Here is a 26347-nt window from a genome sequence, read left to right as displayed (position 1 = left end):
TAATGCAACGGCATGTTACAAGATTAGGATTTCGTTGACATCTTGTATCTCTGATTTTGATAAAATTTAACAAATGAAAGCTTGGATGATTTACTGAAAATGAAATAAAAACTATTTTGAAGAAAGAAGCTGATACTACATGTTCTAATTTGAAAACCCCTTTGACTGATAAATATTTTATGTGCACTGAAGCATCCTCAAAGATTAAATATGAATGAATGGTAGGAAACCTTGCAGTACTATAAAACCTTGAGATTTTACAATTTCAGATGCAAATGTCCGCCTAGGGATTCTTGATTATTTTTAATGAAGATGACACTGTACACATGATCAGCATGAGTGCTTCTTAAATAAGACAGTACATGTAAGTAGTATCTTCTGAAGGCAATCACAGCAGAGATTTATTTTGATTAAATGAGCAGCCTTTTCTCTAGAGGTTCCAAAATATTTTATTTAGACAAAGTAGACAATTTAGGCAAATTGAGATTAAAAAAAAAAAGGTCAAATAATTCTCTTCCGTTTTGAAACAGAGATTGTTTTGTGTTCATTTACCAGCAGTAGTGGAGCTCACATCATGGTTTGTAAATGTTTTGTGAAAAAGCAGCTTGTAATGATATTTCCAGAAGGAGTGAAAAATAGTAATTGCCTCTGTCATTGTTTTAATTTTAAGTGTGTGTATGCATGATTTCTTTTTGATCTTTTTAATAGGTACAACCCAGCTGGCAGTGACATCATATCATAAAAGGAATGAATCTTACCAACTGAAAAGTTGGTTCTTTCCAGTTTAAATTCCTTTTCTACAGTGGAAGTCTGCTCCCAAATTCTGTTGTCTTCTCTGTTCCTCCTGTCCTCACAGTGTTTTGCTATGTTGACCATAAATAAGATTGTGTAGATGTACGGGTCCCAGGGCTGTACTTGTAGGTTTGTAGCAATTATCTTGTGTATTTTCTGTATGGTTTTTTAGGTTGCAGACACATAAATCTGACATCTGTCAGTTCTAGATTTTAATTCTGTCCTCTGTGGGTGGAACAGTGTAGTTCTTGGTCCAATCTGCTCTCCTCTCTCTGGGCTTGGAAGGTTGCATCAGAGGTAGAACCAACTCAAAATAAAGGAAAGACCTATCTTAAAAAAAAAACAAACAACCAAACTTAAAAAAACCCAAAACAGGCTGTTTCTAAACATCCTGAAAGCTCTTTTCTTTTTCTTTCCTCTTTGCTTTGCTTTGCGGCTCTTTTGCATTGTGATAGTTCTTGCATGTTTTCCTGTATTTCTCAGTAATAACATTGGCTACATTAAAAGTCCAGTCTGTTGAGAAACGTGCAGTTTTTCCAACCAGAGTTGGAGGCTGGGGTGATAATCATATGACAAGATTGCATGCTGATAGTCCCTTAAAAACTGAGCTTTTTCTAAACATCCATAAATACCTTAACTAGTGTGGCATGGCTATACAATCCTGGCCTTATCCAAGGATAACAAGGTTAAAGTGGTTGATGGGGTGTATGTTTTCCTGCATCTCTGGGAGTGTAAAAGGATAGGTCAGCTGAGGATGATCATGGACTTGTTATTTCATGACAGTAATGATCCTTTTTGTATCATGAGTGATCTGCATGTGAAGGTGCTTTACAGTTTTGGCCCTTTAACCTTGTGCTTTTACATCTTGACTGCCAAAACCAGTGAGCTACAAAAAGTAACTCCTTGCAGCAGGTGACTGAGCCAGGGGCGCTTTGGATAGTGCATGGCTTATTTCCATGTTTTGTCAAATGATTAAGTCTAACATTAAGGATACTTGTCTGCAGAGCAGTGGCATGGGGCAGCATGGTGGTGGAGGGAAGGGATGTAAAAGCCACCTGTGCAGCATCTGCTGGAGCCTCTTCAGCATTTCTGTTCCACAGAGCTGTGTTACACCACTGTGCTGACACCTGAGTGGTCCACACTAAACTGATTAAATCCTCTATTGTCATGTTTGTTTTTTAATAATCTGCAGAAGCAGATGAATGTTCAGTTAAAGGATTCCAGGTTTTCTTAGAAAAAGAACATGCCACCTTCTCTTTTGGTAATCTCTTAAAAAAACAGCCAACCAAACACCCCCACCCTTCCCCCCCCCCCCCCCCCCCCCCGAAACCCTTGCTCCTTTTCTTATTAGAAATAAATCAGAGTATTTTCAAAGGGCCAAAGGAGCACAGCTATTTAATATTGTCATATCTTTAAGATTAGAGGAGGAATTCAGGAAATGGAGAACAGGTGATACTACTCAATCTACAGTGTGTGTGTCTGCAAACTCATGTATAAATTAGAAGAATTAGTCTTTATACATCTTCTTTTAAAAAAATTAGATCTCATTTCAGTGAGTGAAAAGGAATCACACTGAGAAATAAATATCTGATTTACCTTCAGTACCTGTATAATATTTTTCTTCAATATTATGTGTGCATTTATTTGGTGCTCTCATCAAGCCTTCATTTCTCTGATCAACCTTCGTTATCCTATAGTGAGTATATTTTGCAAAGGCTTCTTAAAAATAACAGATTACAGAAGCTCATAGTAACGCCAGTCGTCTGGAGCTAGAAGTAGCACATTTCTCTCTTGAAAACTCCAGGGTAAACAGTGGGAGATCTGGGACAGCCCCAGCAGAAAACTCCTTCTGCAGTGACTCTGAGGATGTATGGCTTTAATGTGAAACCACAGGAATCTGACCACATGGCAAAGAGTATCCCATACATTGAAATAGCTGCAAAAAGATATTCCACTGAGTGAGGAAAAGGTGCTTATGTGGAAACTGAAAAAACAAAAAAACACTGCACTGTAGTCTGAAACACTGCACTGTAGTCTGAGGTGTCGTTTCAGACATGAAATGCCTTTAGAGATTTTTTTTGGGGGGGGGCGGGAATTCTTACAAATTTGTAATATCTAATTTGTACTTTTTATTTGTAGTATCCATTTTGAAACACAGAAATCATTCAGATGTTCATCTCAGTATTGTTAATCAGCAGCTTATCAGAAGAATGCATACTCTGATTTTTAAATTGATGTTCAGGCTAATTTCTTGCTACTTAGTGTTTGAAAGACAAATATATTTAAACTAATTTCAGGAAAACTAATTTTTAGAAGGCTGAAATAATTACTTTTAGTTAGGAGATACTGTAGGCTGTTCATTCAACAGTAGTGAAGACACTATGTTTTCATGGTGTGTATTTATTATATTTATTTAAGATGATGAACATGGGTTTGCCAATATTCAAATAAGAACAGCAGAATAGAAAATCTATTTTGTGTTCTGATTTTTTCATGAGCCTTTTATGCTACTTACTCTTCATTTCTTCAGATATGATTTATGTTAAAGTTGCTGTCGTGGCAAGAGAAACAAGCAGAGCTGAGTTTGTCTTTATGTTTTGAAGCCCTGGCTAAATGACTCCTGAATAATGACATTTGTCAGGGAGCCTTTGAGACCACTATAGTAATGACAAAATTTTGTCCTTAAATGCCAAATCATGGGCTCTGTTTAACTGAAATAATTGCACATACCTGAATAGCCCCCACCCGAACGCTGCTAATGTTAGGCGAACTTGAACTGTCTGGTGTTCTTCATATGGAGAAATGGACACATAGGTGACAGGAGGTTGTTTGTATTGGGGAGACCCGGTATAGACATGGAAAAGGGAGGAGCGCCAGAAAGCCATGTCTCTCCTTTTTTTTATTAGGATGACTTTCTTTGTAAAAACAAAGCGAGACCACTAAAAAGCCAAGCATACCTCGGTCTGTGGCAGGTCCCTCTCACCCGAGCCCTCACCCATTTCAGCAGCTGCCTTGGTGGAACTGCCCCATCTTCTGGGATCCACAGTCAAGAACCCTGCAGCCCCATCGTTGGCTTGCAGCCTCTTCAGCTTGTAAAACAATGAGGGTGCAAGATAAAGGGCTCTTCTTCGCAAAACATCTGATAATTTTTCTCTCCCAAAGGCTGAATGTAGAAATTCTCGTGGGATGGCGTGGCGGGAGTGCTACAGAAAATGCTGAGGCTAGTTTTGCTCTTCTTCAGCACCTTTCCTCATTAAATCTGGAGCTTGCTTTCCCTTTCCTGGGTTGGAATCTGCTCTTAATTAACACTGGAGGTTTTGTTTGACTTTTGGCGGTGTTTTTTTCCCTTTTTTACTCCCCTCACTCTCATGTAAATGATGTCTTGCTATTTTGCTTGCTTTTTTCCTGTTTTAATTAGAAGAATAAGTGCTTGCATTCATGCACAGATTGCTTTGAAGTGTTGTAGGAATTCAATTCACAAGCCTCTCCTTAGTCTCAATTATTAATTTTTTTTTTAATAACCGATAATACCTAATGGCTCCACTCTTTACAGAAGATAACATTTGTTTTCTGTGGATTGCTCTACCTCCTTCTGTGTCCTGAGATAACAAGTTAAACATGAGGACAAATGGTTAATCGGCCAGCTTCCATTGAGTGTTCTTGCGAGGTTTTGTTTCACAGGGGGACGACTCATGCTGAACCACAGCTCTGTGAAAGAACGAGGGAAAAATAGTCCTAGGGACTAACTGATGGGTAGCTGGATGCCGTGGGCCAGCTCGGCCCCTCTGGCCATTGTCCTGCAGAGCATGGGAGTTATTGCCCACCTTGGATGAGCACTAGCGATTCACCTGGAGAAGTGGTTTAGCAGTTTCTTCTAGAGATCATCATCTCTGCTTTACTGACCTAGCAGTTATTTGCTACTTTGCATCTGTATGTTATTTTTTGGGCATTTACTTCTGTTGTAGATCTGTTTAATCTTGTTGATAGTGTCAGGTGGCCACCTGGCTCAAAAAACGTAACGGGGAGAAGTTGTCAGATAATTTAGTCTGTTAGTGTGCTTGCTCTCTGAGTTCATTCCACCCGTGTTGTGGAAGCATGAGGAGAAATATTTTATTTCCGGTGCTGGTTGATGGGTAATTCTCTTTTCATTAGCGGCTAAGCAAAGTGAAATGTTGTTTCCTAAAGGTCACCCAGAGTACCAGGGGATTTCAAATTTCAAGGTCAGAAAGAGTGCCAATTAAATCAAGTCTTCTCTGCTTTTGTAAAAATACGATGATTGACCCAAGGTTTTAGTGTGGGGCGTCACAGCTCTAGAACTGCCACTGTGTCCTCAGAGAATTGGAGAGTGGCTGAGGTGGGACGGGACCTCCTGAGGTCCTTGTGCCCTGCTCGGCTGGGGCACCTGTCCCATGGGGTTTGGCACCCCCAAGGCGGGAGTCCACAAGCCCCTGGGAAGCTCTTGCAGGAGCACGCAGCATTCCCTGGCACGCGAGCGTGCAGGCTTTGCACATACAACGTGTGCTGCTACGAGCACGCTGTCTTCCTGCACGTGCGCTCTGGCTGCCGCTGTCCTGGATGCCATTTCCACTTACTGTTCGTAGGCAAACGTGGATCCTCTCCCTGTCTGTACTCCTTTGGCTCCCACAGCTGCTGCATAAACCAGGTTTGGTTTGAGAAGTGTTTTGGGAGGCTGTGTCTGCAGGTGGGAAATAGCCCCAGTACACGGAGCAATGATTTCTTTCTAACCCATAAAATATTCTGATGTTAAACTGGAAGACTTTTTAATATATATGCTGTCCTGTAAATCTCTGTCAAGAGCTCAGTTTTCCACAGCACCTCTATGAGCCAGCATACCAAAACCAGCCGTGTGAAATGGGCAAAGGCACTAACCCACACGCACAGCTCTGCAGCCGGAGGTATCACCCTCTGCAGGCATCACTGCTCTGGGCCACGTGCCTTTGTTGGGTGCGCAGGTCTCAAAGCACTTTGTCACGTTTGGTGAGGTCTTGCAGCTGAGAGTTGGTACGACTGAAGTCACCTCTGTCTAGGCAGCATGGGGGGGGTGTCAAGTTTAAGTCAATTTTAAGCCCTGGGTCAATTTGAAATGTAACAATTATTTTCAAATAACTTTGCATCCAGGTTGGGGAGAATGATTGAGATGATAATTGATGAAAGTGTTTATATCCTGAGATAATCTTTTAACTTCTTTTAAAATTTGAGAAATTAAACCTGCTAAGACGTTAGGAGTGTAAAGAATTGTTCCTACTCCCTTCTGCTTGAAAAGGGAAAGGTGTGGATTATATCAAAGAAGAACAATGCAAATGAGGTATGTAAACAGGTGGCCTTAAAACTCTTATTAATACAAATAATATTATCATAAGAGAGTACTCTTGTACTTTTTATTACAGACACTGACTCATACAGGAAGGTACTTAAGTACAGACGGTCTCTTTCAGGTTGTTACTCATCCATTATTTTTCTCTTGAAAAAGGTGTCGGTGGCTTACATCGAAGCATCTGAGAACTCGCTGCAGTGGGTGTTCAAGTTTTAAACTTTTATGTGTTTCTGAGTGCAGACAGTATCAGACAGTTATTGTTAAGAAGCACTGCAGCAGCAGTTGCAGGGGAAGGATGTTATCATGATATTTATCGTGTGTACGTTGATGGCTCCTGCTGAGAGATCCTGAAAAATGATAGTCTTGGACATTTAAATAAAACAGTTCTGTAATTATGTTAGCATCAGCCCATTCATTTTATGCACAGAAGTTTAGTGTCATGATCTATGAACTATAAATTCCTACGTTTAAGCATGTTGTTCTTGGATATTTTTTTTTCCTGATTCAAGTAGATCTCTTTAATAACTCACTCCAGCCTTACTGTTCTGTGCTGCAGCGTTTCTCCAAACAAAACCCACCTTGATTGTGTTAAATAGATCAGGAAACAATATTACATGCTCTCACTGTGTGTCTGTATGTCCCTTTGTGTTTGTTTTGGGGTTTTTTGTGTGGTGTGGTTTTTTTTTTTTTTTTTAATTTGCTGTAAAATTACACAATCCTAGCTGTAATGATACATAAATTGAACCATGTTTCTTCTGCATACTTGGTATATATTGAATTCATGACCAAATTGGACAAGCACAGTAATGATACTAAAATGATATCAAGGTCTTTTGGCTATAGGATTGCATCTGTTTACATGTATTGGTTTGCTACTTAAATGTTTTCCAATTTTTAGTTAGTAATTTTGACATGGGCTTGAAAGAAAATAAACCAGAAAAATGAAACCCAGAGTTGTTCCAATAGAATGAAGTTTCATGTTGATTTTGCTAGTGATAAATGCTTAAATTTATCTTCTCTTTAAAGGGAAGAGGACCTACAAAATGCAGCAAGTTCAAAAATCTCCAATAATCAAAGTTTTCAACCTGAAAAAAACTATATAAATTTTTTAAGCTTCACATCCTAGAGGCTGGAATGAGGAATAAGTGTATAGGGAGAAAAAATCAAATCCTATTGAGAAGGCCATCTGCTTTATATTTTAAGGTTGGGTAGCATGACTTCTCTTTTTCTGAAATGCCACCATATACATTGTCATGAGTATAGCCTTAGTCAAGTTACATTGGCTAAATGAATAATCCTCTTAACATGTGGAACTAATTTTCTTAGGGTATTTTCCCCTCTCACTCTTCTTTTCCCCTCCCTCTTCTCTGGTTCCTTGAAAAAGACGACAAAAAATCTGCCAGTTTTTGATTGCATTTTTGGCAGTTACTCAGTTTTCCATAGTTCTCTCTCCTGGCAAATGCCTGAAATTTTCCAAGGAAACACGTTTACAAGAATTGTGCTCTACTTTGACTCTTTTCAAGCAATGTTGTACCTACTTACCATCTCCCCTTCTGAATATGACTCTTGAAACAATCCCAAAGACTTTTACCTCCCACAGGCTAATGATAGTAGATTAGTTATAAATTCTGACTGTGATAATTTCTACCATCAAAATTAAGATCAAACCCAAATACCAGTTCTTCTGTTGTCCTCCATGTTGCACAAAGCGTTTTGCTGCAGTGCTGGCTGCAGAGTGGGGCGCATAGATGCGACGGGCCAACTCAGGAAGTGGCAGAAGATAACGGTAGCTTGGTTTCTAAGTAGTGAATTGGTAAGCAATTTTCATTAAGGTAAAAACAGGCACAAGAGATGATGTTTTCCTGCTTACAACATTCTCAAATGTTGGGGAATGTCTGAGCACGCAGAGGTACACATCTGCAAATGCATCTTGAGTGCCAGGACGGTCTATTTCACTTTCCTTATGGGAAAGCTTTGTCTGATAGTCTCAGCTTTTTCTAACAACTGATTTTTTCCCCACAAATTCCTCCGCGTTGCAAGTAATCTTGTGTAAATTTTATGTGTAGAAAAAGCAAAATCACTTAAATGAAGCTGCCAGAGGAGTCCTTCAAATGATGTAGTTTAACAACACACCAGCAATGTAGATAATTGAGCACAGACCAGCTTTGCCCATCAGTGACAAATAGAGCTTCTCTGAGCAAAATGTTGATGGGGGGAGATGAACAGGGCCAGGACAGCAGAATCACAAGCTGTATGAGTCTTTACATTTCCTCACTTTTTTAATTGAAGATGCTGCTTGTGGTGCCTGCTCTCTGAGGAGAGGCTGCCTGCGCTCTGACCCCCACGAAAGCACTGGCCTGGGGCTTGTGAGCTCTGCATCACATTTCTTTTTGTCTACCTGTCCAATAAAGATATCTGTTGCTGCTTGATGAATAATGTAATGAAAAAAAAAATTAATTTGTTAAATCCTTCACAAAGAGTTGTTCTCCTGAAACCCTCAGAAAGGCATTTGCAGGGTGGTGTTGGGGTATTTCTTTTAGATGTGTAGCTGCTGCGTCTGTCCCTGGGCTGAGCAGGGTCTGGAGTACTGGGCTGCTGCCATCATTGCTCTCATCCAACTGGATTTGCCTTTTGCTATGTTTTCCTGCAATTTACTTTAGTTTCTTGTATGTATATTGTACATTCTTAGAGAAAAACATGAAGCATGTCCTTGATCTCATGGGAACCCACTATTTAATGTTTCTTGGTTTTAGAAAATGGTAACAAAACATAACGTGATAGGGCTTCAGACACTGCAAAAATAAACTCCAGACAGAAGCCACAGGTTTCCCTCAAAACAATCTCACTTGGCGAGTTTCATCAGAAAGAGGATTTGTTATATATTTGTTTGCTCACCACTTTTTAAAACCTTAACCTTTAAAATAAGAAACAGACCCTGGTTAGTTGCTGCTTGAAGTTTAAAAAGTATTGCAGCCCTGCTGAGCTAATACTGCATATATCTGACACATGTACATTTTGTTACTGCTGTTTTCGATACTTTTTTAATATTGTTGAGCTTTTTCATCCTGTCATTACCCAAATATGACATGTAACAGCAGTCCATGTCCTAAATCTGCTGAAAGTTGTGGGTTTTTTTCTTTTTGAAGTCTTGCAGTATAGATGCTAAAACAGCTTCAGTATATTTACAGCTCAGTGGATATTTTACTAATCCTGTATTTGTTTTTCCTGATTCTTTTTGTCTCTAAAAATGTTATTTTTGCCAGTAGGGAGATGGATTCATATCTTGTCTAGCAAATAAAGTGATGTGAAAATGGTTCACTGCTCTGTGGAGCAGTTGGCGCTTGTAGTTGGTTGGGGACCTTGGAGGTTTGGGGCTGGTGGCTTCTTTTGTTTGTTTTGATGCAGTGCTGACAGTCAAACTGGGGGCATTTGAACTTGTTTTCTCACTGGAGTGCATTGTTGCTGAGTTTATTTTAATCTCAAGGAACTGAGTGAATAAGTCAGTTAATATTTTACTTTTTATGCGAAGCTTGGTGTAGAGTCATCTCCCATATTTAAAACTGAGTGCCTTTGGCTTCAGATTATGAATAAAGGTCCCCTAAGCCTTGTTTTGGTACACAACTAAGCTAAACCCGAGCTACCCCTTATCTCTGGCTTGGTGGGAAACGTGACTCCATTTTACCCAGAGATGCGGGTTCGGGTGCTGTGCCCATTCATCACTGTCAGACCCCACCTGTGGGATGCATTAGATCGCAGTGGCCCAAATCTTCCTGTCCCAGCCCCAAGGACCCCTGCCCTTGCATCCTCTCATCGCTTCCTGATTTACCTCACTATGAAATATTTGTCCTGTTGTTCAGAGCTAAAAGAGAGGCAGGCTGGTGGCACCAACAAGCACTTGGTTGCAGTTAAAGTCAATAGATGATATATCTAGATACCACAGAATATTTTCTAAGAAGTTGCGACTGCTTTGACCCAGACAGGTAACTAAAGACCTTGGAAAGCAAGAGTCTCTAATGTGTTGGAAATGTGTATTTTTTTTAAAAAAAAAAAAAAACAACCTACTTGCTCAGGACTCCATCCAGGCTGTGGTCATCCTCTGCAGGCTCGTAGGGACACATTGCTTGGCTTTCCTGAAATCTGCATGTCTCAGAGCTGTAATGGATTGCCAGAAATCCTGCAGTGGTACCTGCAGATACCATGGTTTTCTAGGCTTCTGTTTGTGTAGCTAAAGTGAGTGCAGTGTTCAGTAAGGGAAGGGGAGGATAAAGAGCATGAGTGATGTGCTGAGCATCGTGCTCAGGATTCAGGTGTTGCCGGAGGTTCAGGGGCCCCAGGGATGGCACAAGGCTTTGACTTCAGCCCCTGCCTGCCCCACAGAGTTTAAATGTAAGGATAAACCAGCAGGTGATAGATATAGCCAGCCAGATAAGTGTTATTTCTCTCTGAGCATCTCAAATGTGTAAGTAATTTGAAAAGAAAAGCACACTTTTACAGGCTTCCTGATTTAGACTGGGTTTCTGAAATCTACTTTTGGAACAAAGTATGGAAAGTGCAGATGTTTCAAAACTCGTAAGTTTTGAAAAAGTTTTCCATTTTGTTTACTTCGGAATGTTGTGTTTGAAAACTGATGCTTTGTGGCGGAAATGGCTGAAGTGAGTGAAACAAAGTTTGCTTGCTGTGCTGGGTAAGCTGTGGCAGCACAAAATGTTGTTTTCTAAACCGAATCTTGAAATTTAATTCAGAGTTTGGATTGAAAAGCAAAAGTTGCTTTTGTTTCCAATAATATTTTTTTTAAGTTGGAAACCTTTGCAAAAATCTGCTTGAGGAAACCAAGCTGGTGGAGTAGTTGAGGTGCGCTGGGTGTGTGTGCAGGTGTGCTGCAGCATGTGTGGGTTGGAGCACAGCTGTGAAGCAACTTTTCTTGGCCCAGTACCTAAGATAAGTAGCAGATAGTGTAGAGCGTTAAGTTTTACCCTCTGCCATGTGCCACAAAACCAAAGCTGTTGTGTTTTAAGTATGTTGGATTTAAAGGAATTTGAGAATTCCTGAAAAATTAATCTTTTTCACATAGTTGATGAATGTTCAGCAACAACCTGAATATTTATAAATATTGTAATAAACTTAAAATAGATGATGATAGCAAAGGGTGGGGCAAATGGAGAAAAGTAAAATAAAATGCTGTTTCAGGGCTTACGGCGGTGTGCGATGAGGAGACGTTGGGAGCAGTGGTGGGGCTGCAGATAGCTCTGCGTCTGGTGGAGCGCCACCTCAGCGGGGGGAAAGGCTGGAGGCCAAACCAGCGCAGCAGTTGCAGCCTTCGTGTGTTGTGAGAGTGAGTGGTGATGGGTTACGGCAAATAATCCCAGGCGAGCATCTCATTAAACACGTGTGTAATTGTTCCTGTTGGAGTGAACTTAGCCTGCTGCCATCTGCTAAGCAGATTCAATTAAACAGTGAGGAGTAGGAAGAATAATGTACAGATGCTAATGCGCTGTGTAAACTACGATGGGCAAGTTCTCCTAAATATTTAGATTATTTTTCTAAGTTCGTGGAGCTGACTTATTCTTGGGTCTGTGAAGGTCCCTTAACTTCATTTGAGGTTGCCACTTAGCTCCGGTTTTCTACTTAAAGTTAGATCACTTTTTTAAGATAGTGAAATTGGCTTAAATACAACAGGGAGATGGTTTTGGATTTGGGTGAAATTCTGCATAGGAGTTCTTGATAGGGAGCAGATATCTCTAGTAACTAGACTGTACCCAGGCAGAGACCGAGCAGTTAACACACAGCCTCAGGGAGCTCGGTGTGCAATGGGTTGGCTTTTCCTGGGTAGTTTCTCAATCCTAAATTAGTTTTTACTGTTGGTTTAGGTTCACTGTCTATGATGGCAGTTTGACTAACAGGCTTCTGCTTTTCCCTCTCTGACATGCACAGAGCTTTAAATTAAAAGAGTAGAAGACACCATAACATTTTCAAGAACTTGGTTAAACTATAAATCAAGCAAAAATAGGTTAAAAACATAGCTCTACGGCCAAATAAATTCTTGCTGGTGCTGTGACTCTTATATAAGTGTGTGTAATGTTCTCTGGCATTATTCTGAAAGTTCATAAACACGGCTACGTGTTAAAGGGGTGGAGGAAGGGGTCAGCTTTGTGTTAAGGACAGAAAGCTCCATTCTCGGTAGCTGTCAGTCTATTTCCTTCTCGCTCCTTTTGATGTCTGGAGACTAAATGCTGTGTGGAGAGAAAAATTCAATTCATTTAAAACATTTTGCATCAAAATGACATGCTTTAATGTATTTTCTTCTGATGTTTAAATTATCTTTTCATCTCATGGCAGGGTGTGGGGGGGAAGCCAACATGTTTGTAGTTAAAGTACCCAAGCAAAACTTTAAACAAAGGTCTAGAAGAAGAGGAAGTTTCAAAGTACGGGCAGCTTTTAAGAGTAGATGCCTCCCCCCTGCCCCCCTCGCCCCCCCCCCCCCCCCTTCTTTTAGGCTCTCTGAGACCTGTAAACTGAGGAGATTTATTGCTGCCCTTCAAATGCTTCTTTAGAATTAAGAGTTCAAATTTCTGAAATTCCTGAAGTCCTCAGGAGGGAAAGGAATAAGGGAAAGTGATGATCTTAAGTGGAGCACAGCACACCAAAGGGTTTTCCAGGCTGGTTTTGCTAGTTATAGCTGCATGTAGCCTTACTAAGGGGAGATGAGCTAAACCTGCATCAGGAAAACTCTCATGGATGAATGATTACACTGCATTTGGATGAAGTTTAGACTTCTTTAGTAACTGCAGTTGTTATTGCCAATAATTTGGAAAGCAGACTCTGGCTTATAGTGTGGCTGTAAACATGAGTCTTAGTATACTCTCTCACAACTATGACATCAAGGGAGGGATTCAACAGGGTGTTTGTAAATCACTGTCCTTCAGCAGATGTGGCCATGCCTACAGATGTGCTTGCTGATGTGTTGTCATGTGTTTGACTTAATGCTGATAGACGTGGAATCCACTCTGTCAGTGAAATCCCAGCTCCCCTTGAGGCTGGTAGAGAAAAATCCCATTGACTTTTTTTTTTTTTAATTTTCTATGCCTCCTCCACAATCTAGGAAGGAGTTCACCCTCTGTGTTCCTTCTGCTTATGTCACTGATTTTGATATATTTGAAGTTGTATTTCCCAGTAGTTCACTTTCTTCCCTACATGATGCATGGAAGCTCTAGTAAATGTTGCACAGGGTGCAATGTTAAAATGCCCTCTCGGGCCACCCACTCCTGTGGAGCAGCCAGTACAGCTCCCTTCCAGCTCAGATAGGCTCATTGTGCAGTTGTTCTGTGGCAGGCACTAACAGCATCTCTTAGGTTTGGGCTGTGTTTTTGTAAAAAGTGTACAGTGTGTTTCTGGTTGCAAACACAGAACCCCAGAATCCCACGTTTGCAAGGAAGTGTCAGCATTTTAATCAGGATCTGCTTGGAAGATTATTTCAGCTTCTATATTAGATATCTTGCTTTCATAGAGAATGTTTGATATATGGTGGGGAACTGGCCACTTGTTTTCTTAAGAACTCTGCAAACCCTCCCTGCCGTTTGGATACCTCCAAGCTTGTTAGGGATTGGCATGCACCTGAGCAGGACAGGAGAAAGTTAGAAGTTCCTTCATAAATTAAGAGGCTTTTTTTTCCTGTTTTCCAGAGTATAATGACCTAAATAACCTTAACGTTTACTGTTATGTTTATTGTTAATGAATAACCAATACTATTCTTGTTTTGCATGGCACTGTTCTCTTAAACCTCCATTGCATTATGCAGCTACTGCATATGCTATTAAGACAGATATCAAAGGAGTATTTTAGGGACACTTGTAGGTTGTCCAGTACGGATGGCCCCACTGTCCCGAAGGGGGAAGGTGCCTTTGGAAATGAGAAGTCTTGAAAGGGAAACTTAGGTTTATCAGGCAAATTTATCAGGAATGCTATCAGTGTAACCCAGAATCCTTCCAACCTTATTTTTCAGTTTGGAAGCAGAATATTAGCAAGGTGTTGTTTTCTTTCCTCCATGTAACCACTGTGAGCAAATGATGATGGCGGTGTGGCTCTTGCCTGTGGAGGCACAGCAGGCGGAGGGACTTGTGTCTTTCCGGAAGCAGATTGGAAGCTTTCCCAGGGGAGGACAGAGCTCTCATTTCTATCTTCTGATATGTCTTTTTTTTTTTTTTTTTTCCTGTTAGTGAGTCTGATTTTGTTGTGTTCAAAAGCGGGTCTCATTCTTGTCTTTTCCAGATAGCAAATGTGTCTAAATTTGGCTCACAGCTTCTTGTGTGTTAGCTGGAAATAGCAAGCACTTTTAAAAACAGTTATGTTGGGTTAAATGTTTAGTGCTAGAGAACAGTCATAGTTTGCACGGGCAGTAGCTTTCAAATGTGAAATATTTTGTTTAGCACCTTATGACAGTTTGGTAAATTAACAGATGTTCTGAACAAAACTGTTATGTGTTTGCCTTCAAAACCAAACCCAGCCTTTTCACACAGATCCAGAAACAGGTATATGGAGATGTGATTCCCCTTGAGTAAGCCTGGCAATAGAATCCCCAGGTGAAATGGTCCTTTTCTGACACAGATTTCATAGAATCATAGAATTGTTTATGTTGGAAAAGACCTTTAAGATCATCGAGTCCAACCATAAACCTAACACTGCCAAGTCAACCACTAAACCATGTCCCTAAGCGCCACATGTGCACATCTTTTAAACACCTCCAGGGACAGTGACTCAACCCCTTCCCTGGGCAGCCTGTTCCAATGCTTGACAACCCTTTCAGAGGAGAAATTTTTCCCAATATCCAATGTAAACCTCCCCTGGCACAACTTGAGGCGGTTTCCTCTCATCCTATCACTTGCTACTTTGGAAAAGAGACCAGCACCTTCCTCACTACAACCTCCTTTCAGGTTGTTGTAGAGAGCAACAAGGTCTCCCCTCAGCCTCCTCCAGGCTAAACACCCCCAGTTCCCTCAGCTGCTCCTCATCAGACTTGTTCTCCAGACCCTTCACCAGCTTCATTGCCCTTCTCTGGACACACTCCAGCAACTCAATGTCCCTTTCTACTGAGGGGCCCAAAACTGAACACAGTATTTGAGGTGTGGCCTCACGAGTGCCGAGTACAGGGGCACGATTGCTTCCCTACTCCTGCTGGCCACACTATTCCTGATACAAGCCAGGAAGCTGTTGGCCTTCTTGGCCACCTGGGCACACTGCTGGCTCATGTTCGGCTGGCTGTCGACCCCCAGGTCCTTTATGCCGGGCAGCTTTCCAGCCACTCTTCCCCAAGCCTGCAGCATTGCGTGGGGCTGTTGTGACCCATGTGCCGTTTGAAGCTGCTTTAATGTGATATTTATGACAAAAGGTCTCTTAACGCATCCTTTCTGATTTTTCTTGCAGAGGATATTCAACTCCTTTGTGTACACGGAGAAAATATCGAATGGAGAAAGTGAAGTTCAACAGGTGAGTCTGAAAGCCCCTTCCCACCTCCTGCTGCCCACTGGCAGTGTTACAAAGGCTGAGGCAACTTAGAAATTAGTTTGTCTGGATTTATTGTGGCCACTTTCCTAGCGTCCAGCAGATCAGATAACCCATCTCCATTTATGTTCTATTCCATTTATTGTTATATGGGCTGATGATATATTTGAGAGTTTTGCATTGCCGTGAAAAGGCTTTCCATCTGCTGTGTGTGGGTTCTTCCCAAAAGAGCAGAGGCAAAGCTGGGGCCCTCATGTAGTATCTCACATTAATTGTCTTGTTTTCATGTTGGAAGTGTCTCTCTTAAAATTGTTTTAATTCAAGGCAGAAACGCTAATATTGTTTATGAATGCGGAAATGGTATCAGTTACTTTGTGTAAATATAGGACAGCTACAGTCTTATGCATAACAGTTGTGGTTGAGGTTTTTTTTGTAATTTTGTGTGGGTTTTTTGTATGGGAACACATTTGAACATTTAACTCTTCAATTTAGCATTGAGATAATATATCTCAACACATGGGCTGTTTGAATTTTGATACATGCATGCATTTAGAAAATTAATTTTGGATCTATTTTAAAACAGACCAAGTAGATCTCATTTTCTTGTTTAAGTAATTAAGGTACCAATTCTGTAGGCTCACAATTGCACCTTCCTGCTAAATTTGATTAATTTTGGTAGAAGAGGCAGCTGCTTCCCTGCATGAGTAGCCTGGGCACCTGAAAAAAGAGCTGGCTTTTCCTTCCAGTTTAAGCATGGACTCAGTGGCACAACATTCAGCAAGTAACCTGACCTTCTTAGACCCCTATCAAACCAGTTTTAATGTTCAGTAAAAACAAAAATGCCTCAGAGTTGCTCTCCCCGGGGAAAAGGGAGTTGCTCTCCAGCCACGCAGGTAGCCTGATTTGCACATGAGCTGCTATTGCTGGTTTCCAAGAGCATAGCAGCACATTGCATGCTCATGTGCCTTAAAACTGGTCATGTAATACAAATTAACACTCTAAGTTGTGTTTACTATAAATAGTAAAAATCCCAGACTTTTTTTTTCCCAAGGAAAAAGTCAAAGCAGAGCTGGATCAAACGGGATTTTGAATGCCTGCACATTGTATTTAAACTTTGGGAGAGTTAGCATTGGAGAGCAAGGCTCAGCTCCTCTTCCATTTCACAGAATCACAGAATCACAGGTTGGAAGGGACCTCAGGGATCATCTAGTCCAACCTTTCTAGGAAGAGCAGTCTAAACAAGATGGCCCAGCACCCTGTCCAGCCGACTCTTGAAGGTGTCCAATGTGGCCAAGTCAACCACTTCCCTGGGGAGATTATTCCAACGGTTGACTGTCCTCACTGTGAAAAATTTCCCTCTGGTGTCCAATTGGAATCTCCCCAGAGCAACTTGTGTCCATTCCCCCTTGTCCTCTCCATGTGACTCCGTGTAAAAAGGGAGTCTCCATCTTCTTTGTAGCTACCCGTTAAGTACCAGTACACGATGATGAAGATCCCCTCTGAGCCTCCTTTTCTCAAGGCTGAACAAACCCAGTTCTCCCAGCCTATCCTCATATGGCAGGCGTCCCAGTCCTCTGATCATCTTGGTGGCCCTTCTCTGGACCCCTTCCAGCCCGTCCAGCCCGTCCACATCCTTTTTGTATAGAGGGGACCGGAACTGTACACAGTACTCCAGGTGCGGCCTGAAAAGCCCTGAGTAGAGTGGGATAATGACTTTGTTACCTCTGCTGGCGATGCCCTTTTTGATGCAACCCAGCATCCTGTTGGCCTTCTTGGCTGCAGCAGCACGCTGTTCGCTCATGTTGAGCTTCCTGTCCACCAGGACCCCCAGGTCCCTTTGCACAGAGCTGCTCTCCAGCCAGGTGGATCCTAGTCTGTGCTGCATTCCCGGATTATGTTTTCCCAGGTGCATGATCTTACACTTTTCCTTGTTGAACTTCATAAGGTTCTTGCTGCCCCACTCCTCCAGCCTATCCAGATCTCCCTGCACGGCATCTCTCCCTTCTGGAGTGTCTACTTCCCCGCTCAACTTGGTGTCATCAGCAAACTTCATCAGGCTACACTTTATGCCATTATCCAGATCACTTATAAAGATGTTGAATAACATTGGGCCCTATATCGATCCCTGGGGGACTCCACTAGTGACAGGTTGCCAGTTTGAGAAAGAGCTATTTACTACCACCCTTTGGGTGCGGCCTGTCAGCCAGTTCCCCACCCACTGCACAGACCACTTGTCTAGGCCATATTTCAGAAGAAATATGGTGGCTTTTGATGGGATTCTAGTCAATGTAGGAACTAAATTAATTTGCAGAAAATTGAATAGTTCAGGAAAAGTTCCAACACCACTGGATTTCTGTTAAACAAAACCAGAGTTGTTAGTGTAGAAGCCTTGTGCCATACTGGCATTTAACCGAAGTGTGTAGCTATATTAAGAGATAACTTTGGTAAATGTAAGAGCATATGATTAATGATTTCAGATTTAAATTAGACTGTTAGATTGACATCATACAGATTTTAAGGTGAATCTCCTGTGAGTGCTAGCGTAAAAATGGCAAGGTTTATGTTAGGAAAAAACCCGACAAAGTTTACCTTAGGTGTTGCCATTGTCTGTGTTAGATGTTTCTTCAGTGAGATACAGATTGGTGTGGGAAACAATAGAAGAAACCAGAGCAAGGCATTAATCCCGGTAAATTACACTAATTCGGGCATTAACAATTGCTTGACGCTGCAGATAATAGCGTCTCAATCCTAGTAACAGACATTATGCTTTACTGGAGTTTTTTCCTAGCTCTAGTTAGTTAGAAAACATTTGACACAAGTTTTTCCTGAAGCTTGATTGTTTTGTGGGAGTCTGTCCTACATATTCAATTTGGTTGTCGATACACGTTCTTGATTTTTCTATCATCACAGTTGAGATTATCACCTATAATACAAGAGTAAAAAAATATGGGGAGGGCTAAATAAGCCAGGAGGACTTCCCCTCCTTGGTTTTTGATTCCACTGCCTGTCTTTGTTTTGCCACCTTTCTCACTTTGCTTCTCAAGTGAATTGTGGGGAAGACTTTCCGTACCCCTAATAATTATCCTTATTCTCTCCTGCGTTTGCTTGGCTTCTGCTTTTTGTTTTTTTTGATTGGTTGGTTTGGTTTGATTTTTTGTTAAGCAGTCACCAGTATGAATGTCATGACATGGAGGGCAGCAGATGTGCCATTGATGTTGTATTAGAACCCTTCAATTATTTTTTAAATAGCCTCTCTTCCAAGAAACCCCCCTGGTTATTTTTCTTTTTTGACAACCTCTAATTGGAGAACACATAATTAAGAAGAGGTTATATGGAACTAATGACATCCTGTTCTCTTCATGTAAGTGGTACCTTTTTTCTCTTGGAGGTCCAGATACGTATGGCTGTGTATCTGAGTAGTTAATTTTGTATCATTGTTATTAATTTATACAATTCTGGTGCGTGTTCCTATTACTAATTTGGGCATACATTTTTTTGTTGTTGTTGATATATTGGTAAAATATTGTTTTTTAAAAAAATAAATTGGATGTCCAAATTGCGATCCCATAGAATAAATTTGCTTCTTGGGAAGGCATCATGCTATTGGTGATGCTAAGTTGTTGGTTTATATGGTGCCCAAGGTCAGATGTGCACGAACGGTGATGGTTCAGTGGTGCAGACAGGAGACGCATGCCATGCTCAGTGTGATGCTGGAGCCCACTGTCCACCCTCGGGAGGCTTTGGCTTCCCTCTGAGCATACACAGGTGGGTGCTTGCATGCAAAAGGACCATGAAAGGGTAATTGTCACTTGAGTTTAAAAGTTTAAATCCGAAACCATCCAACATCTTAAAAGAAGGCTTCTCTGGCTTTGACGTTGCACTATGGTAATGTTTTTCTCAAGTATTTCTGGGTGGTCTGCACACCACTAAAGGGCCATGTGGGCTAGATTATATGTATCAGATGGCTTTTGAAAGCCAAAAGTGTTTTTGGGAAACAAAGAAACTGGATTAAAACTTCTTTGAAGTCTCTACTATCAGTTCACTACTTAAGAAAAGATGCTGCTTGTTTCCCAGACGCAGATGTACATATTCACTCTAAGTAGATATAAATAACTGTCTAAACACTGTAGGTAGTGTGATGAATTCAGAGCTGTCAGAGGAGAAAAACAAGGCCCCGGTGAAGTATAATTACTGTGGTTAAAAGCTCAACAGTGAAGTGGATAGAAGAATAATTGAGCACTTCTGTTTCATTAATAACCAGGTCCTTTAGTCCTAATGAATTACAAGCAATATAACCAGAGTTTTATGAGTAAGAGTAGTACATCGAATGGGATTGTCTTGAGCAAATGTAAACAAATTAAATCCCCTGTCGCTCACTCCTGGTTTTGTCGTTCATTAACATTTTCTTAGCAACTGATACCCGAAGGCAATTAATTAAGGTTTTATGTCATCTGGGATTTTTTCCTGGCAGACCACTGAATTGTTGTGGGGGGTATTTGGTTTTTTTGTTTGTTTGGTTGGTTTTTTTAAAAACCAAACTGTGTAAATAATGACTTTCTGTTTGTCGAGAAAGTGAAAAACTACAGCTGTTGGCCTTCAGGCCTAACTATTTAATATGCCTGGCTTTCTTTGTGCCACACAAGGTGTGGTTTACCTTTTGACATTAAACTTCTAAGGTCTACAGTTATAGCATTACTATTGTACGTAACAGATAAAACCTTTTTTGCTTTGAATAAGTTATAAAAAATCAGATGGCAATTGCAAAAAAACCACCTTGGATTCCTTTCCTGTAAGTTATTTCAATATCAGAGAACTTGCATTCAATAGGAAAATTTAGTGGTGTGAACTAGTGATATAAATAAAGTGGAAAGTGGTTAGTTTTATTAGGGAAAATCTAGATAGCCATTTTCAAGGAAGTCAGTGTGTGTTCCTGTCCTGCCAGACATCTGGTTTCTGCAGTATAAGGAATATGAAACTGGGCTCCAAGGAGGAGAGAGGACGGTGATGCAGTCTTGAGCATGAGCTTACTTACCAGCCTCAAGCAGAAAAGTCTTGATGCATTGAAGTCTGGCAGAGAAGTTGGAACACAGCAGCAATTACATCTCTACAGAGAGAAATTCATAACCATTTCTTCTGTCTGTCCATGCATCCTGGGGAAAGAAGCAGTAGCAAATAAAGTTTTTGAATTAGAGATGGTCAATTGCAAATATGACTATGTCAGCTGAAAATCACCTTGCTGGAATTTTCCTGGGAATATTCACTCCTATTTGAAGGCTGGGAAGGACAGGGACAGAGGGAGGATTTTAATTTAGAATGAGTAAATCAGTAAGCAGTGAGGTGTGCCTTATTATTAGGTTTTTCTTGTTTAATGTATCCTTCTTTCCATGTAACTCCTGTGTTTAGAGCTAGAAGACTGTCATTCCTTTTCCTTCTGGCTCATTCAGAGCATCATTATAATCCATAAAAATAGCAATAATAACCTAGAAATCCGTTTTGTATAAATCTGCTAGAAGCTGTGAAGAAACTGAAGGAGGTTAATCGGGAGGTTTGGGAACAGAACTGTGAGGCAAAACACTGGGTTTTTACAGGTATGCAAAATTGTTTCTAAGAGAACCAGGTTACCAAAAGTATTTTTTTGAGAATTGGTGTGTGTATCTATATACACAAATAGATATACACATACATATATATCTCCAAGTATATATGTGTGTGTGTATATATATATGTAAAAATCCCTGAAAGCTGAAATCTTTAATGATTTGGGATTGAGTAAATTGTGTGCCACAAAAATGTCTTTTGGAGTAATACAATATATTTTAAATTCAGAAATGCTTAACTGTGCACTTGCATCCCAGAAGGCCAACCATATCGTGGGCTGCATCAAAAGAAGCGCGACGAGCAGGTCAAGGGAGGTGATTCTCCCCCTCTACTCTGCTCTTGTGAGACCCTACCTGTAGTAGTGCATTGAGCTCTGGGGCTCCCAACACAAGAAGGACATGGACCTGTTGGAGTAAGTCCAGAGGAGGGCCACAAAGATGACCAGAGGGCTGGGCACCTCTCTTATGAAGACAGGCTTAGGGAGTTGGGGTTGTTCAGCCTGGAGAAGAGAAGGCTCCGAGGAAGCCTTATAGCAGCCTTCCAGTACGCAAAGGGGGCCTACAGGAAAGCTGGAGAAGGACTCTTTATCAGGGAGTGTAGTGATAGGACAAGGAGCAATGGTTTTAAACTGAAAGAGGGTAGATTTATATTAGATATAAGGAAGAAATTCTTCACTCTGAGGGTGGTGAGGCACTGGAACGGGTTGCCCAGAGAAGCTGTGGCTGCCCCATCCCTGGAAGTGTTCAAGGCTGGGTTGGATGGGGCTTTGAGCAGACCGGTCTAGGGGGAAGGTGTCCCTGCCCATGGGAGGGGGGTTGGAACTAGATGGTCTTTAAGGTCCCTTCCAGCCTAAGCCATTCTGATTCTATGATATTTCAGAGTTATAAAAGCTACGACTTGATGATCTTTAAGGGTCTTTTCCAACCTAAATGATTCCATGATTCTGATTCAAACGGTTTAGAAAAATCAGAAATCAAATTATATATTACCTAATCAGAAGTGAAACTTCCTTCTTTTTTTTTTTTTTAACTTTGCTACAGAGAACACCTACACATTTATTGTCAGTCTGACAGAGAACATTTTATCCAAATTTGTGGTGGTTTTTTTCACGTCTGACTACAAACTGAAAGATCCACTGTTCAGAGCTTTGCTTTGCATCACTCTTTTATACTCCTGATGGACAAAAATGATTTTGCTGTCATACTTGGGCAAGTTCAGTGAAGTGTGTATTATTCATTGGAGTTAGAATAATTTGAAATTTTGCACAGGTGGGATACAGCTGCTGAGGATTTTTCACTCTGTCAGGACTCTCATTTTCTGAGATAGTTTTAAATACATAGCACTGTATGAGTGAAGGGCACGTGTTCATTTGCTTGTGAAGGGTTCTATTATGGAAGTAGCATTTAGAGACAACGTCAGCTTTAGTTTTGAAAATATGGTAAAGGATGGAAGTTGTGTCCTCTAAACTGAATTGGACACAGCCACTCACTGAATTTGATCTCTCTAAAGATCAAATAGCTGTTTTACAAACTGTGTTGACTTTGTGGCACATGGAGAGCGATAGACTAAGGCAAATAAAAATCCCAAGTGGTATTATTACTAGGGGTTTCTTTCATGGGATCCTTATGCTGTTGGGCTGCTGTAATCTTCTGGGTTTCTGGAGGACTTCCACAGAGCCCGTGTGAAACTTGTTAGATAATGCACCGCTTTTTCTAAGCCTACTTCAGGGCTGGACCGCTCCTGGTTTGGTTTTTGGTGTTTTGCTTCCTCTGTTACCAACTGCCAGGTGGTGGGATTACATTCAGAGACATAGCCATTGCTTGTTCTTCCTTGTTCCTCTTTGCCAGTTGATTTGTATTCTGTTAGTTGTGGCATTTTTAATACGCTGTGGGACAAGACACAGCTCTCTCTACCATGTTTTGTTCTCTGCATTTTCCTTGCTAAGGCCACCATCATGTGAGACATCAGCTATACACAAGATGTTCTCTCTGTCTTCAGGGAATGTATTTGTTATAAAAATAAATAACAATATGTGAGTTTAAGGAGCTCCTTTGCAGTTGTGCTAATGAAAGGACTCCTCATCACTCAATTTCTTTTACTTAATTATTTTTTACCAAAACGGGATGTCTTTCTAAAAGTAAGCTATGCCTCAGTCTGGAAGGACAGGTTTGCTGCAGAAACACTTGTGCTGGTGAAGGACACAGGCCATCAGAAGCCCACCTGGCTTTACAGAGCTGGTACCTGTGAGACAGATGAACACATTTACTCCCTCTGTCAGCACACTAGAAGAAAGGGTTCCCCTGTGGTGGGAGGAAGGATGCTTTTGGCTGCTGTCCCGCTGCCTCACTGTGTCATGCATCAGCGGTTGATGCCCATGGCTGACAGCTTTGATGGTCACACTGCTCCGGCACCAGACTCCTGCAAAAACAGCACAGCAGCCTTGGAGAAACCAACCATTGTTCTCCTGAGCAAAATTCTTAGTAGAAACAGGGTCCTGATATGTCTGCCCTGGCTGCTGCTCTGCCCGCTTTGGTTTTGTATAAGCAGTAAGAGAAAGCTCTGCACTTGCTGTAATTGCTCTCCTCTTGGCCAGCGAGGTGCAGGGTGGTAAGACTGAGCTGGCATGTTGGCATGCTGTGCTTTAAGTTGGGTTGGATTTTTTCTTTGTTTTTGGACTGGGCAAAGAGCTTTTGAACTCTTTTGAGACGAAATATGTCAGCATGCTGAAAAATCTAGATTTTGCTGTTGAGCATGACATTTCCCTGGCTACGAAAAGTGATATGCTTGCACAACATCGAATTTTGTGTTGATTAAGTATAAGCCTCATGATAAAAGGCGATGCATACCATGGTTAACGTATTTCCAGAATGACTTTCAGGAATTGTGTCCCTTTCTCTGGTTTTTGTTGTGCGCTATGTTTGACATCTTCCTTGGAGTAAGTCTTCGGAAGCCTTGATTCTTAGTTCCACTGGCCAGTGGAAAACCTCAAATAAGTGCTGGTCTCTTTGAAGAAATGCACATTGGAAAGTAGTTTCCTGCATTCTGATTGAATGTCCAAGAGTGTATTTTCAGTGTCATCCAGAGTAGGAACGGTTTGAATCTGTTAAAGCAGAGCTGTGAGAAGAAGCCGGTGGTGATTCCGATGATCCTTTCTCGAGCCATGTCTCTGCTGACCTCTGTGCTCTTCTGGGTTTGTACAGAACTGGTGGTTTCTTCAAGACCCAAGCAGGTTAGGAATAAATAGGTTAAAAATTTTCTAGAACAAAAATCTGTGGATGCACAGTAGTGTTAAGTTGTGATACAGTGGGAGGAGTGCCTAGTGGATATTAGAGAGAGGTACTTTTTTTCCAGGTTCTTCTGGTTCATAGAGGGGATCTAAAAATAAAAATACTAACTAAACTCTTCAATGTGTAAGGAATACAGTTTGAGGAGCCCAGCAGTGTTAAATCCCTGGCTGTGAGTCCATTATGGTGTCCATGCCTGTTGACCTCATTGATACATATTTTAAATACATTCTTGAAAACATTAAAAATACCTTGGCTTTCAAGATACAGCCAGAAATAAAACCTAACCTTGGAGCTCTGCTTTCCCTCAGTGCTCCCTGAAAAGGGAAGACTTCAGAGCTGTGGCACTTTGAGGGGAATGAAGCTTTAAAAAAAAGCTCGAGGGAACTATGCAAATGAGGAGAATATCTCTGAGAAAATTAGAAACTCTCTGATGTTGTGATGAAAGGTTGTCAGTGGAGATGGTGACAACTGAAGTGCATTACCCATGGGTGCTGCAGTAATAGAAACAGGTGTTACCGTCCAACCTGTCTGAAAACTGAAATGCTTTGGCTGCATGCCAGCTGCCCCCAAAAAATATTAAAAAGAGCTAATGGCTGCATTGTTTGGAGTGAGCACTCCTTTCTTATTATTTGATTCCTTAAAATTAAGGAGAAAATACAGAAATCTGAAAAAAAAGATGAGAGGAATGCCAAGCAAGGCTTCTTTCTCCCCCCATTGTTTTTAAAAGGAGGTGAAGAGCACTTTGAGAATAGACCCGAGGATAATAGCATTTTTATGTCAAACTCAAAGTATCCAGATTTATTTTAGTCTCCATTAAAATGGATGAATTTGAGCATTTCTGTGGGAGCAGAAAATGTCTGTCATGCTTGGTACCTACCTGAGGGTATACCTGGGCATGGGATGTCAGCTGCCTGCTCCCTTTCATGTGCTTGATTTGGGACACAATTTTTCGTTTTGCCTTAAAAATGTTTTACGCAGTTATGTTAGGATGTTTTCATAGTTCAGTGCTCTGTCCTTTCATTATTTGTTATCTCTCTCTTTCTGTACCTTTGATGCTTTGTAACCAGTGTGGTGTGGGTCTCGCGTCCATCAGTATGTAACAGCTATTTAGCTCTGGGCAGGTTGAAAAAGCAGGGTATATGCTGGGGAAAAAAAGTGATCTTTTGGTTAAAGATTTGAGAGTTTTATTTAGAAAAATTAGTAGCTGATTTAAGCCTGCAGCTCTTATTCTGACAGGCTCTAGCAACTGAGTGCATCACCTTGCAAACTGAATAATGTTTCTGAGCTAATGATGTGAGTGTGCATGCATGCATGGGCACACAGGGCATAGATGAGGAGCTAGGAAGTATGCTTCCCCCGCCCCACCCCCTGTTGTTTTAATCACTGAGAGCTGGAATTCCTGTTCACTGTCATAGATTTTTGTGCTCCAGTGAAACCCAACTATGGAAGAAAAATTAAGTTAGTTTTATACTTCTTGATTTGATAAATTAGAACTATTTGGTTTTAGTTATTTTTCATCTGATTGGTGCATTACTCTTAGGTTCTTAACATGGTTTTATTCATTGTAATCAATTTACAATGGAAATTTGCTTTTGGATCATCTTGCCATTGGTGACTCTTTTGAGTTAGCTGTTTTTAAAGTGGTTTTGATTGTTGGGAGTATTCTCTTAGTATCAGAGGGCGGTATTTTTAGGGTTCTTCAGATTAGACAAACTCAGTTCTTCCAACTGTGTTCTTGACTGTGGGCAGGGAATAGATGTCTGTAGCTCTGGGAGGCTTCAAGTCCCTTGTTGCTGACATGCACTTGACTCTCTGCCCTGACTGAAGTTTTGGATCCCAT

The 26347-nt window shown here is 41.1% G+C and overlaps 1 protein-coding gene across 1 annotated transcript in view; it reads left to right on the top strand.

Moving 5' to 3' along the window:
* Positions 1–26347, top strand: part of CACHD1 (cache domain containing 1) — a 114506-nt gene that overhangs the window by 24741 nt on the left and 63418 nt on the right. The window contains exon 2 of the mRNA XM_075097367.1: positions 15545–15607. Within this exon, the coding sequence (XP_074953468.1) occupies positions 15545–15607 (63 nt within the window). The remainder of the gene's footprint in view (positions 1–15544; positions 15608–26347) is intronic.

This window comes from Phalacrocorax aristotelis, chromosome 6, assembly GCF_949628215.1.
Source record: "Phalacrocorax aristotelis chromosome 6, bGulAri2.1, whole genome shotgun sequence".
In the NCBI taxonomy this organism is placed as follows: Eukaryota; Metazoa; Chordata; class Aves; order Suliformes; family Phalacrocoracidae; genus Phalacrocorax; species Phalacrocorax aristotelis.
Note: the sequence above shows the minus strand (reverse complement) of the source record. Positions and strands in the feature narration are given on the sequence as shown.